The 14340-nt window shown below is 38.9% G+C and overlaps 1 protein-coding gene across 4 annotated transcripts in view; it reads left to right on the top strand.

The window, feature by feature from the left end:
* Positions 1-14340, top strand: part of DSE (dermatan sulfate epimerase) — a 34711-nt gene that overhangs the window by 16011 nt on the left and 4360 nt on the right. The window contains exons 4-7 of one of the 4 annotated variants that reach the window (XM_069010939.1): positions 8535-8788; positions 12510-12564; positions 12673-12749; positions 13747-13954. In XM_069010939.1, the coding sequence (XP_068867040.1) occupies positions 8535-8788; positions 12510-12564; positions 12673-12749; positions 13747-13954 (594 nt within the window). Of the gene's footprint in view, positions 1-8534; positions 8789-12509; positions 12750-13746; positions 13955-14340 lie in introns of those variants that run through there. The other 3 variants (XM_069010938.1, XM_069010940.1, XM_069010941.1) reach the window with 3 other exon arrangements.

The raw sequence follows: 14340 nt of genomic DNA, 5'->3' as shown, positions 1-14340 counted from the left end.
GCTGTTATGGCATTGATTCCAAAACAGCTTTAGAATAAAAAAAAAAAAAAAATTCAACTTAATGTTCCCTCTAAATTTTGTGGCAATGTTAAGTAAAATTTAAGCCTTACCAGAAAACAAAAGTGTATGTTTTTAGCATGTGCAGTAGTTAAATAAAAGAAATATGATTTAAAATATCACTGGTTATTTGTTTCAGAATGCTAGGAGATTAAGGAGACTGACGTTTTAAATTTCTTCTTTGCATTAGTGGAATCCTCAATAGTCTAAATATCGTTCAGTATCCCAGGATACAATTATGAGAAAGTCTACTGGTAATTGATATATACATGGAAGGGGCATGTAATTAAGAACTCTTGTCCTTTCTCATCTATTAAAATAGTCATTTTATGTCACATAATAAAGTACACCCTTAACTGAGTTCCCATTTGTGTTGACTAAGAGGTTGAACCATTTGTCATAACAACCCATGTTGATAGGCGTGCTGCTCATTAGCAGAGCATCCCTAATGGCTACATCCTGGAGTAGGTTTACATTTTAAAATAAACAGAGGGGCACTGGGTAATAGCTAACTATAACAATCACCCAAAATAATATGGGAACGACACTGTTTTAGGGACTAGCAACAGCAAACAAATGTGCATTAATATTTTAGTTAAAATAGATGAGTGTTAAAGATTTTTCCTGTAAAAATTAAAAGCTGGTATTAAATAAACCCCTTGGTTTTCAATGGATTGGATGTCTAAAATCTTATGGAAAGTTTGTCCTTATATTTGAACCATATTATCTTTTTTTAGAGGGAGCAGAGGATATTGATGTGTTTTCTGGCATTTTATCTCTGACTGGCCCCTAGAGCACTCCCCACCAGAAGGGCGTTTTGGCTGAGGAGATCTGTACTCGTGATTCTTTCCATATGCCGCTGGCTCGTCCCGTTCCCTCACTGAGCGGAATGATGTAATCAGAGTCACACATTGTGCAGAAATAAGAGTTCAGTCAGATTCTCTGTTTCAGACAAAGCAGTGAAAAACTCTCTTCTTTGCTAAGCCCACCTTGCAAACAAATGCCTTGGGAGTTCACAAATGCCACACTCTTCTTGCAGCAGGAGAGACGTCCCGATTTGCAATGGCCAGAAACAGGTTTCTGTGGGTTTGGTTTTGGGTTTTTTTTGCATATAGTTGATGCCCCATTTTTAAAGACAAGTATGCTACCAATGTGCAGTAAGGTGTGGGATTTAACAGTAAGGCGGCTCTGTGGGTTTCACAGGGCAGATAATTACTGCCAAGCACATGCAGAAATTCCAGGGAAATTGCAGCAACTAAAGAGAAGCTAACAGGGGGCTTCGGAATAACAAATCTGTGACCTTTCTGCTGCTTTCTTATAAACTAGCAATCATGTAGCCTTCTGTTAGTCACTGTTTATTAAAAAGTGTTGGAACATCCTGCAGGACCCTTGCTGTTAGTATCCAGATAGTGATAGCTGTTGAACAATACAGATTACAAAGTAAAAATAAATACAAAGTAAATAATTAGATGCATGGATAACCATTTAACTAAAATAAATTCATATATGCCAAGTTGAAATAAAGCAAGTCTCTGTGCTGACACTAGAAATTCATAACATCTGTTTGACTCCCAATAATCAAGTAGCAGTCATGCTCAAAGAAAACTTAGGGGGGCTTTATAAGACTGTGGAATAAAAGTTAGTATAAAAGAAACTTGGGCGATGCTGATATGCTGTCTCCTACAGAGAGGAAGAAAAAGTAAAGGAAGGGTAGGAGGATTAATTTGGTATCTGGAATATATATTATATTAGTAAGTGAAATATCAAACCATTATGCCGTTTTTATCTTCTACATATGTAGTGTTTAAAAATACACATGTGCATGTCTATGAAATTAAATGGCTAGCTGGATTTTGGAGAGCTTCTTTAATACCTTGGTTTTTAATTGATGCTGAAGTTCTGTGGTAGCTACAGGGAGCTCACTTTGTGGCATGACTGGTATAAAAATTTGCTAAAACAAGAGCCAGAGGTAATCTCTTGAAATAATAAAACAGAATTAAATTTCTGTGTCTGCTTAATATGACACTGAGAACAACTAAAACAGTCAGTTCTAGTTTGTTAATGTGTCAATACAGAAGCAACGTGAGGGATGCTAAAAGCAAGCCCTGTGTGAGAAGGACTCTCTTGTGACCAAAGCCAAAAATGGAAGAAGATCTAAAAGAAGCTTCAGAAGCATCAGAATGATGATCATAGACCTATGAAGAAACAGAGGCAATGAAGTTAAAAAGGAGATTAAGACTTTTAAGGAACTAAAGTTTTACTTTCCTCCCCTAAGCACCTGAGCAGTACAACTCTATTTTTATTGTAAGCTCTTAAAATTTCTGTCTATATGTTGCCTTTTTTTTTCCATTCTGACATGAATGTAGCCTTTTACATTTAACCACTCCTTTGCCTTTCTTCCTGTCAACTGAGCTGCAATGAACACAAGCATGTGATTTTGGCTGCTGCTGAAACATGACTGGTAATGAGAGGGGGCAAACCTGTTTTACCTTAGACACCAGGAACATAAATCATCAGTTTTTCAAGTATGTTTTTTATTCTTAACATTTTTGTTGTTGCAAAGGACGGAGCACTAAGGTTGGGCAGATAATGGGGTTTTTGTTTTGGCAGCCAACCAGAAAAATGTGGAAAGGGTGAAAGCTGAGAGGTTGGTTTTCTTTCAAAGAGTCTTCTTTTTTCTTCCCAAAATGACAATTGTAGAATATTGTTCCATTTACTAAGAAAATATTCCATTTGAGCACAAGAAAATGCTTTGTTTTGGAGACTTTGTAAGAAAAATATTTAAGATTTGGTCTGGTTTATAAAATAAATGTTGGTGGTCTCATTCCCCTTGGCAGGTGTGCTCCCTCTTGGTACGTATGCTTTGTGTGACCATGGAAGAATATTTCTTTCTTGCCTGATGGGAGGTTTAAAGCTGTATCTGCTTCCCTCAGAATTGGGTCAGGACAACAGCAAGAGTTCCAAGGCATTGCCCTTGGCATTGGGAAGGCTGTACAATTACACAAGTGACCAAGAGGTCAGTTGGCCCCATTATGTGCCTCATTTGCATCCACACTTGACATTTAGGGTGCATGAAATGCAGCTATGCTCTCAGCTGGCTACCATGTTTGAGGTAGATGGCATTGAAATGCACTGCAGGGCTGTCTTAGAATTGATTTTCACCTGTGAGCCATTAGAAGAGAGTTCTCACTCATTTCCTTTGCATACACCTAGTGAGATTGTGAATTTTAGTACTGAGGAGAGGGTACTGGCAACCTTCCTTCAGTCTCCACCTCCAGGAGTTATTCTGCAGTATTTTGTCATGGGAAAGTTTGGAGCATAAAATTCAGGATGGGGGTTACTTGTGTAATGCATGTGTCAGGATGTGCTTAATTCTTCATTTTGCATGCACTGATTCCATGTTAGTTGTTGACATAGAGACCAAAAATCAGATCTCACACTGCTTGGAAGGGTATTCTATATCTCAGATTAAAGAGGGTTATTTTCCTATTTACTTCAATTTGTTTTTAAGAACTAGATACACAGTGAAGGAAAGATGACTCTAAACATCCCACAGGTCATGATAAGGAACTCACTTGAGCAGTAGAGTTTGATTTAAATCCTGCCTTGAACTGGTCAGACACTGATTTTTCCCTCCTGGCTTATATTTCTGAGAGAAATGCTAATAGAATCATAGAAACGTAGAATTGTTTGGGTTGGAAGGGACCTTAAAGATCATCCAGTTCCAAAAACCCTGCACTGGGCAGGGACACTTTGGACTAGACAAGGTTGCTGAAAGCCCCATCCAGCCCAGCCTTGAACACTTCCAGGTTTGGGGCATCCACAACTTCTCTGGCCAGTCTGTGCCAGTGCCTCACCACTCTCAGAGTCAAGAGTTTCTTCCTAACACTTAATCTAAATCTCTCCTTTTTTAGTTTAAAACCATTACCTCATCTCTTATAATTATCCGCCCATGCAAAAACCCCATTTTTTATATGCCCCCCTTTAGGTACTAGAAGGTTTCTCTAAGGTCTCCCTGGAGGCTTCTCCTCTCCAGGCTGAGCAACCCCATCTCTCTCAACCTGTCTGCACAGGAGAGGTGCTCCAGCCCTCTGAGCATCTTTGTGGCCTCCTCTGAACTCACTCCAACAGGTCCATGTCCTTCTTATGCTGAGGACCTGGAGCAGTTCACAGCACTCCAGGTGGGGTCTTACCAGGGTGGCCTGGAGGAGCAGAATCCCCTCCCTTACCCTGCTGGCCACACTGCTTTTGATGAGCCCAGGACAATTGGCTTTCTGGGCTGCAGGTGCACATCACTGGGTCATGTCCAGCTTTTCATCCACCTGAACCCCAAAATCCACCTCTGTAGGTGTCTTGGAGGGGTGGTTGTGCCTTCTCTCAGAGGATATATTTCTAAATTTGGCCAAACTGGAACAGTAGGGCTGTTCCCAGTGAATTCTTCTCCCAGTCTGTACTCGTGTCTGGGATTACCCCAACCCAGGTGACCCTGCTTTCAGTGAGGAAGTGGTTATTTAGTAGTGAGTAGAGAGAAATTACAGAAACATGTTTCTACTGAGAGGAGAGACAGTAGTAGAATCAGGAATGTTGTCAAGAAATTGAGAGGTTGTAATGATCTTGGCTTTGTTGATGATAGTGGTTTTTATTTTCCATCCAAAACTTTATGCAAATGGTATGCTTATTTAGAGATTGGAATTGCATTTAATGAGGGTGCTGTGTATACACAGAACAAATGCAGTGTATGCATTATGGTTCTTGATGTCATATATTGATCACTGGAAAACAGGGTCTTAATCCCCCCCCTTCAGATTCATTGTTCATTGTAGAAGGTGGCAAATCTAAAACAGATAAACCACGTTGCATCATGCTAAAATTCTTAACACATGTAGGAAAACCATACTACTTATCCATAATTTCAGTCTTATCCATGATCTCTTTATTTCTCCAGTTTCTTCATGGAGGATTTATATCAAACTGTAAATGTTTAAAATAAAGTAACAAAGGTATTTTATATGACACAGATGAACAAAACTTGAAAGAACACCCCAGGCATGTATTTATCCTGTGCCATTCACAGGGTTTGTTCAGACAGCAGTTTTTTGTGCAGAACAATGCATATGGCTTTGGATGTTCATGCAGTTTGATCATGAGGTAGCAAACCTGTTCAGCACTTTTTGCTCTTTCATAAATCTTCTCAAGTTTCCAGATAGGCACCTCTTCCAAATATACGTATACCTACAGATACAGGTATATAAGTGTAAAAAGGTGTTGTAGGGGGGTGCCTTTATGTTTTAGAACTTAAAATATGTTTTAGAATTTTTGGAACAGTTGCCTTGCTCAAAGTGCATATGTCTGCAACTAAGTAATTGTTCTATATTAAAGAATCCATTATAGATACTTTTATTACTTTGGATTTTTTTTATTTGTTTTTGTATCATCTGATGCCTTTAAAGGCTGGCAAGGCTAATGCAGCCTTGAGGTAGAGGTTACTCGCTGTTGTCAGATACAATTAATTGTGAAGCTGAAGTTCATACTCTGATGTTAAGTTTTAGTCTTGAGTGGCTTAGAAAATAGCTTGTACAGGGCAAAGTGTTGGCTTGTTTTTACCTATCTTTGTATAAATACATACCACTTTTTCTTAATAGTTAATAGTTAGCCCTGAAAACACTTTTTTCATGTACATTCAGTGCATGCCTGTGGCTCTGTGCTTTCCCACAGTTTATCAGCCAGGCTATTTACCAAGTCTGACACTGGGAGATGCATTTGAAAAATGAGAACATGATTTAGATACAAAAACCATGTAATGCTTGCTACTTGACCATTCTTCTTGTGAATAATTTTCCACATGTTTGGTGTACATTGCTTGGTTCCCTTGAAACTAAGTTAAGGGGGAGGGCAGTGATTTATAGCAACTAAAGAGTTGTTTCTTCAAAAGAGCTTCACCTTAAGAGCAGATGTTGACTGTGGGTTTGTGTGTTTAGAAATTGAGATCTTTAAATCGTCATCTTTAATTTTTCTCTATTACTTGTATGAATCTCCTCTGTGAAATTTTATACAAGACTTAACTGTACAGAAGTGCAATTTGAGGGAAGTTATGACAAAGTTTCTTGTCTAACCCAAGCTGGGTAACTATGTCAGTATGTGTGATTAGGGTGCCTAACATAAGGGTTTTTACACTGAAAGGCTGTGGGGTTTGGTTTTTTTTTTTTTGTTTGTTTGGTTGATTGCTTTTCTTTAAGAGATCAGGAGCCTAAATGTAGTTATAACTTCTCAATTTAGCACCTCCCATGTGGAAGACTGCTTTCTGTTTTGTCAGAAGCAGTGCCACAGAGACTTATATGCTCTTACACTGTAGAATTTGATGCAGTATTCTGTTAGAAACTAAACATAAAGTTAGCATACACCTTAACAGTGAAAGTTACAATAAATCAGTTCCACTGGCAAATCCCATTTTTAGTTGTCAGGTAAAGATCAGGTTTAAGCAGAATAGGTTTAAGCAGAATCTAATTAGGAGCTTGTGTGTTGTTAAAAGGATACTGAACTTTGAATTAAATATTTTAACTTAGCTCAAATTCTTTCACTGTACTTTTCTTCCACCCTAATGTATAGCTTAGCCTCAAACTCTTTGTAATTGTTCCAAGCAGATGCCTTTAAAGTGAAGTTTCCTGTACCCATTTGAACTCTGATTTCTGAATATGCAAAGGTTTAGTGAAACTAAAAATACTTTGGAAATTAGAATTCATTATATAGCTGATCAAAGGAATGTTTCTGTGTCAAAGGATTCCTGACAGGAATCATGGTGCCAGAGTGTTGCATATAATTGGCATAGAATGGAACAGTTTTATGTATAGGACCCTCAACATTTTAAGAGCTTTTTCAATTATCAGGAAAGATGGACAAGCAGAAATAGAGAATTAATTGAGATTGACAAATAACCATATAACTCAGATTGATGTATTTCATTTAAATCTGTGAGACAAATATTTCATTTAAAAGAAGGAAAAAAGAATGTTTAACTTCACTGGAAGCAGAAGATGGGATCAAAGCTGAGAGAAGGTGAACAGTTAAAACTGTTGGAAATTCAGCTAATCAAAAAGCATACAGAGAGTTTCCTTACATGGAAATATGAATGTGCCAAATTTGAGTCCTTCCAATGATGTTAAAAATATGCTGAAATAAAAATTTGAAGTAATTTTTTCTCACTTGCACATGATATCTTTTACCATCATTGCAGTGCCTTAAGCTGATGGTCATAATTTCTACATGGTTTATTAATGCATTTGGAATGCCAATAAATGCTTCTGTAGTAGATTTTTTTGGTTTCATCTTACTCTTTGGGGATTTTTCCTCATCTGTTCACAGTGCTTACACAAACGAAGATGAAATCATATTTTTAGAGTCATAGAATAGTTGAAGCTGGAATGTGTGTGCCTTCAGGAGCACAGCACCATTTCTGCTGATTGTAGTAGAACACTCATCTCAACAATTTAAATTCATTTCTGCTGATTGTAGTAGAACACTCATCTCAACAATTTAAATTCATTTCTGTAATAAAAAATATATTGCAAAAAAATTGAAAGAGGAGAACAAGTATGAAAGCAACTGATGATTTTTCAGGTTCTAAAAGCTTATTTTCACTATGTATTCCTTCACATTTTCTTTTCTGTAGAACCATGGCTTGGAAGTACTGTAAGTACTGCAAAACTAAAGTCTTTGATACACAATAGATGCTTGATTTAAGAGGAATAATTCTTCCATACTACCTATATTATGAGTTTTCTTGGTATAAATTTACTATTTTGCTAAGTTCACTGTAACCATTGGATACAAGCCACTAGTTCCTAGAAAATAATTTTGAGTATCGACAGCATTTTACCTCTTTTCTATTTTAGCATTTAAAAAACCCCAGTGTTTATTAAGTATGTTAGTTTGAACTGTAGTCAAAGTTTCATCTTCCCTGCTTCTGTCCTTGAATGCATTTGGGACATGAAGAAACAGTATAGTGAGTTATTTTATTATACTTGCTTTAAAGACAGCTTTAGTCCCACAGGCACCATTTATCATCAACTGACTCCTTTGGAAAGGAAAAAAGATTGGTTACAGGATGTTGGAGGAGTATAAACCATGGCATATTACTTTATCACAAAAATTATATGAATCTTTCTTCAGATGAATAGATTCCATTTCTGTGCAATCAGTATTCTGCCTATCTCTCTCCTAGCAAAACCCAGAATATTTCAAACATTTTTCTCATATTTAGCCACTTAATCTTCCTAATAAAGTTTATGAGCTTTGAAGGCTAATATTGTCCATACTTAGGATAGGAAAGAAAGGTTTCAAGACTTGGTAAGTAACTGTGTTAAAATTCAACAGGAATTGTCTAACTTTGGAGACTTTAGGTCATATACGTATCACAGTACAGTAAGGAGGGAAACTAAGTAGGTGAAACTCAATTAATTGCCATCTTTCTTTATTGACAGGCTAGTGAAGGATGCCCCCTGGGATGAGGTCCCTCTTGCTCACTCCTTGGTTGGTTTTGCCACTGCATATGACTTCTTGTACAGCTACCTTAGCAAGATTCAACAGGAGAGATTTCTTGAAGTAATTGCCAATGCCTCAGGATATATGTACGAAACATCATACAGACGTGGATGGGGCTTCCAGTACCTTCACAACCACCAGCCTACCAACTGTGTGGCCCTGCTGGCTGGAAGCCTGGTTCTGATGAATCAAGGTATGTGCTAAGCCATAGGAATGTTTTTTCTGAAGTGTGTCAACTCAAATCAGCCACTTATGCAGCAAAGTTCAGGATTTGATAAAAATGCTTCTGAGTGTACTCCAGTATTGGGTTTGCTCTTTTGCAGCTTAGTAAAATTTAATTTACTGAATAGAACAAAAGTCTGTGGGCAGATATACAAGGCATGATGTGTGTGTATATAAATTCAGTTTTCTAAGTGATTCTGAAATTCTTACCTCACAGTTTGTAGGAGTTAAAAATCCCCTTGTGTACAATGTGTCCAGTCCTGATTCACAGGCAGTGTCTTTCAGAGTAGATTGTCAACGTAGAAGGATGCACTTGGTCTCCTTACACAAAGCATTGTGAAAGTCAGCAGTCAGAAACACCCAGTGCTCTGACCTGGGAGCCAGACAACAGGATAACCTGGAGTTTCATCCAAGACTTCTGTCACCTGGGAGAGCTGCAAAAGTGTAACTTTATCCACCCAAATGCCACAGCTTAGGACCTGTCTTCCCAAAAGCCTTTTCTGTGGAGATAAGCAGGGCTGTACTTTCTTCCCTCTGAACTCTGCCATTGCACCGCACAACCAACTTTTGTGCCTGGTGTCCTCCTCTTCTTTGCTTTGGGGACATAAAACCATCCTTCCCATTTCCAAGGTGAATACCCTGGCCAGTAGCTTTTGCCTCATCTATCAGGGAGCTATCCCTGTCCTCCTGGAGATGCAAGTCAGAGTCAGAGAGAGCGATCAGGTAAGCAATCCTGACTTTAAACCCCAGAGATACTTCAGCTGAGAGATGAAAGTCGTGGACCCAGCTCCTGCTTTTATAAGAATGAATCAGTATTTCATCAGGTGATTATTTTATATGTGCTGGAAGTATTTTGAAAACATTGTTCCCAGTGGAACTATTTACATGCTGCCAGTCCAGGAAAATCTAGTTTCTAGATGCTGATGGTGTTGCCAAGCTGCTCAGCCCTGCCAAGCATAGGCACATCTGCACATCACTGGAGCTTTCAAATGCCAAAAGAAGTGTGACAAAAAACTGTGGCAGCTACTGTGTTTGGAGGGTCATTTTTTGCTAAGTGCCTGTCAAAACAAACACACTGACTGATGTGTATGTGTTGAAAAGCATCAAGAGCACGTGTGGAAGTTATTCCCTATCCTTCTGTCTTGCCTTCCACAAATTGAATGTTTATCCAGTGGGTTTGCTAAATTTCATATAATTCCATCCTTCCCTAAGTCTTTGTTGGTGCAGAAAGATGGCAGTTTGCAAGATGATTCTGCTTTTCATTAAGATATAGACCATAAGTATGCCTTGTGACAGTGAAAACATCACAAAGCTGGGCAATATTTTTTTCACTAAAGTGATGGTGTTTGAGGGGAGGAGGAAGGAGAAAAGCAGGAAATTCATGAATTCTTGAGCAATTTGAAAATAGTAGTAATATTTCAAATGAAAATAGGTCAAAACAGACTGTACATTTCTAAATTAAAATTTTAGGTTTTGATATAGAGCAACTTTATTTTTTAAAAAATAGCAACTTAAATGTGGTTTTTCTGTTGGTATAAAATAAAAAAAACCCTCTAATTCCAATATGAAAGAAAATAATCTGAAGGAGAAAAAAAAGGGAGGAAGAAAAGGGATGAACATATTATGCTTCTCTATCAGATACCTAACAATTGCAAATAATGTATCCCAGTGTAGACCTTTCTCACAGAAGGTTTAAATTCCAACTAGTAAGTTTAAACACAATTCAGCTATTGAAGCTTGTAGAGACTAAATAGCCAATTTAAAAGAAGGTAAATGTTGCTATAGGAATGAAAAATGAAACTAACTGAAATTGATTCTAGGCACATGCATATGGTGAAGTCTTTGCACTTAGACACATGCAGGTATTCAAAATAGAAACTTGAGTAAGGCCTTGATATTGATATAGATACATGGTTTATATACTGCTAAATTTAGGTGAGATTTGTTCTGGTTTGTCATGTAGCCTGACAGAGTGTTGAGTCTTTTTTCATTTCAATATATTATTCTTTTAGCGTGCTACAAGTATAGAGTTACAGCATCGATATACACTAAGTAAACAGAACTTAATGCATGACAGTGGTAAAGGCACTGTACTGAACCATGGCAAATAACATTCTTGCTGCAGTCAAAAACTAGCTTCCCTTCTATGTCACAAGGGAAAACAGGAGTGGAAACCTTCAGGATTTTATTCTGACAGACCACTGTGCTGCCAACTCCATGAAGAGTAATGAAAGGGTGTGTTAATAGCTGTGAGTGAAGTGGAAGTAAGTTGTCCACTGCCCCTGTTGCTCAGGCCTTCCCAATCACAGTTTTCTCTTCAGCCAGGTGTTCAAAATGCCATGTTAGACTCACGTTATCTGTTTTGCTTAGACACTGCTATTTTTTTTCTCTCTGTTAACTGAGCAGGATTTGGCAGCCTTGACTAGTAGGATGCCTGAATTACTCATCGCGCCGCTGAGCATAAATACAGTGTTGGTGGCAATGAGATTAAACACTCTGAGTAACAGGATTGAATCCCTACTCCCTTAGCCTGGAACATGTGATTCATTCTGCCTGCACTGCTTCACCACGTAGTGGGGTGTAATGTGCTAGCTGGGCTTTGCTATAGGGTAGAATTAAGTGTGGTTAAATCTGTGCCCAGACACCATGAGCTGGGAGAACATGAAGTTGCCATGTAGAAGCACAAGGCAGTTGATCTCTGTTTAGTCCTACTTCTCTTGCTACTCAATCCAAAAGAAAATAAGAGAAGGCACGAAGCCTTTCCTCTGCTGGGTTCCACGTGCTGACTTCTGCAATACATAAATGCAGTGCTGAGGCCCTCATGCTTGTGCTTAGTGAAAGCAGACTGGCACTGAGGAGGTTTCTTGTGACCTCTTCCAAGGTCTTGATTTGTGTAGAGCAGACCAAAATAGTAAAATCTCTGGAATGCTTTTCTTTAGGAAAACTAAAACTGCTTAGGGCTTCTATATGTGGAGGCTGAGAATTTATCTACTTGGAAGATTAATTTTATTCTGGAATTGAGGCATCTACTTTTGCAATGACTCATGCAAAGCTCTTCCAAAATAGCTTTTATTTGGATAACCCTTTAGGTTGTACAACAAACTGAAAATATAAGTAGAACAGAGCAGGTCTTAAAATAGAGCATGAGTTAGTAGAATATCAGTTAACTGCAGCTCAGATGTGAACTTTTTTACTTTTTTAGTCTCTGAGGGTCTCCTGGTGATCCTGCCAGTGAAAAATGACTGATCAGAATTGTTGCATTATTGGAGCCCTCTAGTGGGGCCATTGGTTTGTTTTCATAGAGCTTTAATTTGAAATGCAATAAATAGTCTTGGTTTGCCTCTTCCCTTTTTGCATGTCCTGACCACATTAAGGAAATTTCCTTTTAAGTTGTAAAACAGCACAGTCCCACATTATTGGGAAAGGTGTTTGATAGATTTTCCCATGCTCATGTGACCTTGCTTTGCTGTGTTTAAATACGGTATTTTATTTTTCACCCTAGAAGTACAGGGATGCTGCAGCAGTAGGTTGTATTATAGACCCCTTTAACCAAGGGGTTAGCAGTAGGTTGTATTTAACCCCTTTAGGGTTGCAGATTCCTTGCTGTGAAGGATCCCACTGTGGGGGTACAGATGGCACCATCTATGACCTGTTGTGTTGTAATTAGTTTTGCGAATTACTTTTTCTTTCAGGCTACCTTCAGGAAGCTTACTTGTGGACCAAGCAAGTGTTGGCAATCATGGAGAAGTCAGTAGTCCTGCTGCAGGAGGTCACAGATGGCTCCCTTTATGAAGGGGTGGCATATGGCAGCTACACAACCAGATCACTGTTTCAGTACATGTTTCTTGTCCAAAGGCATTTTGACATCAATCACTTCAGCCACCCCTGGCTCAAGCAGCACTTTGCATTTATGTACAGGACTGTCCTGCCAGGTAGGTCCTTTGGGTGAATGAAGAGGAATCTCTTTATTTTTGAAGCAGCAATAAATTTTATACTTGAAACAGGCCATTTTAAAACAACGCTCTACTTGGATTTTTTTCAAAATAACCATTTCCTTGGATTTTACCTTCATCAGTCATCAAAACAGTAACATCCTTGTTTATCACTGCTTATTAATGAGGGACACCTTCCACTAGCCCAGGCTGCTCAAAGCCCTATCCAAGCTGGCCTTGAACACTGCCAGGAATGGAGCGTCCACTACTTCACAACCTGTTCAAGTGCCTCACTATCCCCACAGGAAAGAACCTCTTCCTTATATCTAAACTAGGTCTACCCTCTTTCAGTCTAAAGCTGTTACCCCTTGTGTTGCTTATTTGCAGGACACTTCATTAGGAACTGATATTGCTCAAATTCCTGGTTAAAAAATCTTTGGTTACTCTCTTGGAACCCCAGATCTATCCATGTATGTAAGGGGGGCTGAATGCAGCTTTGGTGTGCCAGCACAGGTGCATAAGGAATTGTGCTGATTCCATGTGAGACCTCAGGCATCCTTTGGGAAGAGGTTCCTAAGAGCAAAATGAACTCACACTGATGGTTTCAAGGTGAAGCTGATTATTTTGTTCTTCAGGGACACCTCTGGTTTATTCCTTTGGAGAGTATAGATTCGCATAAAAAAAATAAAAGCTGTAAAGGGAAAGTTACCTTTGCCAGATTTAAATGAGGAGAGGAAGTAGATTGCATCTTACATTTTGTGTAGTACTTTGGCTGTCTGTAGCCCAAAGCCAAAGAAGAAAAGTGAATATTCAAGTTAGCTGCAGCAGAAGGAAAGTGCTCCTGTGTATTCTATTTACGGCTCATTTACAAGCAGGTCTATAAACATCTGAAAAAGCTGCTTCTGTTTGCACTGCTTGGCTTCATCATCATGCTCTTCAAAAGCATCTTTGTGTGCTTATTTGTTCTTTCTTACATTCCTTTTCACTTTTTCCCAAGGGTTCCAGAGAACTGTGGCCATCGCAGATTCCAACTATAACTGGTTCTACGGGCCAGAGAGTCAGCTGGTGTTTCTCGACAAATTTGTCATGCGCAATGGCAGTGGGAACTGGTTGGCAGAGCAGATCAGAAGGAACCGAGTGGTGGAGGGCCCGGGCACACCATCCAAGGGGCAGAGGTGGTGCACTCTCCACACTGAATTTCTCTGGTATGAAAGGGAATGAGTGGGCTCAAAAGGAACCTGGCAGCTGTTTGCTGTTAGTGATAGTTCATTGTCTTTAGATGTGCACCGTAGAAGCCGGGATCAGGCTGTCCATGTGCCACCCAGGGTCATGAGGCACAGAAGAACTTCTTCACTTAGCTCAGATACACCATACAGGTTGCTGCAGGGAGCACCCTGGTCTTGTCCTACGTCTGCTTTTATGGTTTCTTTCCACTGTCTGTTGCATTCATAGAATACAGACCATTCCAAAGGAACTGAAGATTTTCCTGTATATAGTCTCTGTTTAATTTGGTCTATTCTAATGGGGTTTAATCCTGTTGTGTTCTTTTATAATTAATTAGGCAAATATTTAAAGCATAGTTTTCTTTCAA

This window comes from Aphelocoma coerulescens, chromosome 3, assembly GCF_041296385.1.
Source record: "Aphelocoma coerulescens isolate FSJ_1873_10779 chromosome 3, UR_Acoe_1.0, whole genome shotgun sequence".
NCBI classification, from domain to species: domain Eukaryota; kingdom Metazoa; phylum Chordata; class Aves; order Passeriformes; family Corvidae; genus Aphelocoma; species Aphelocoma coerulescens.
Note: the sequence above shows the minus strand (reverse complement) of the source record. Positions and strands in the feature narration are given on the sequence as shown.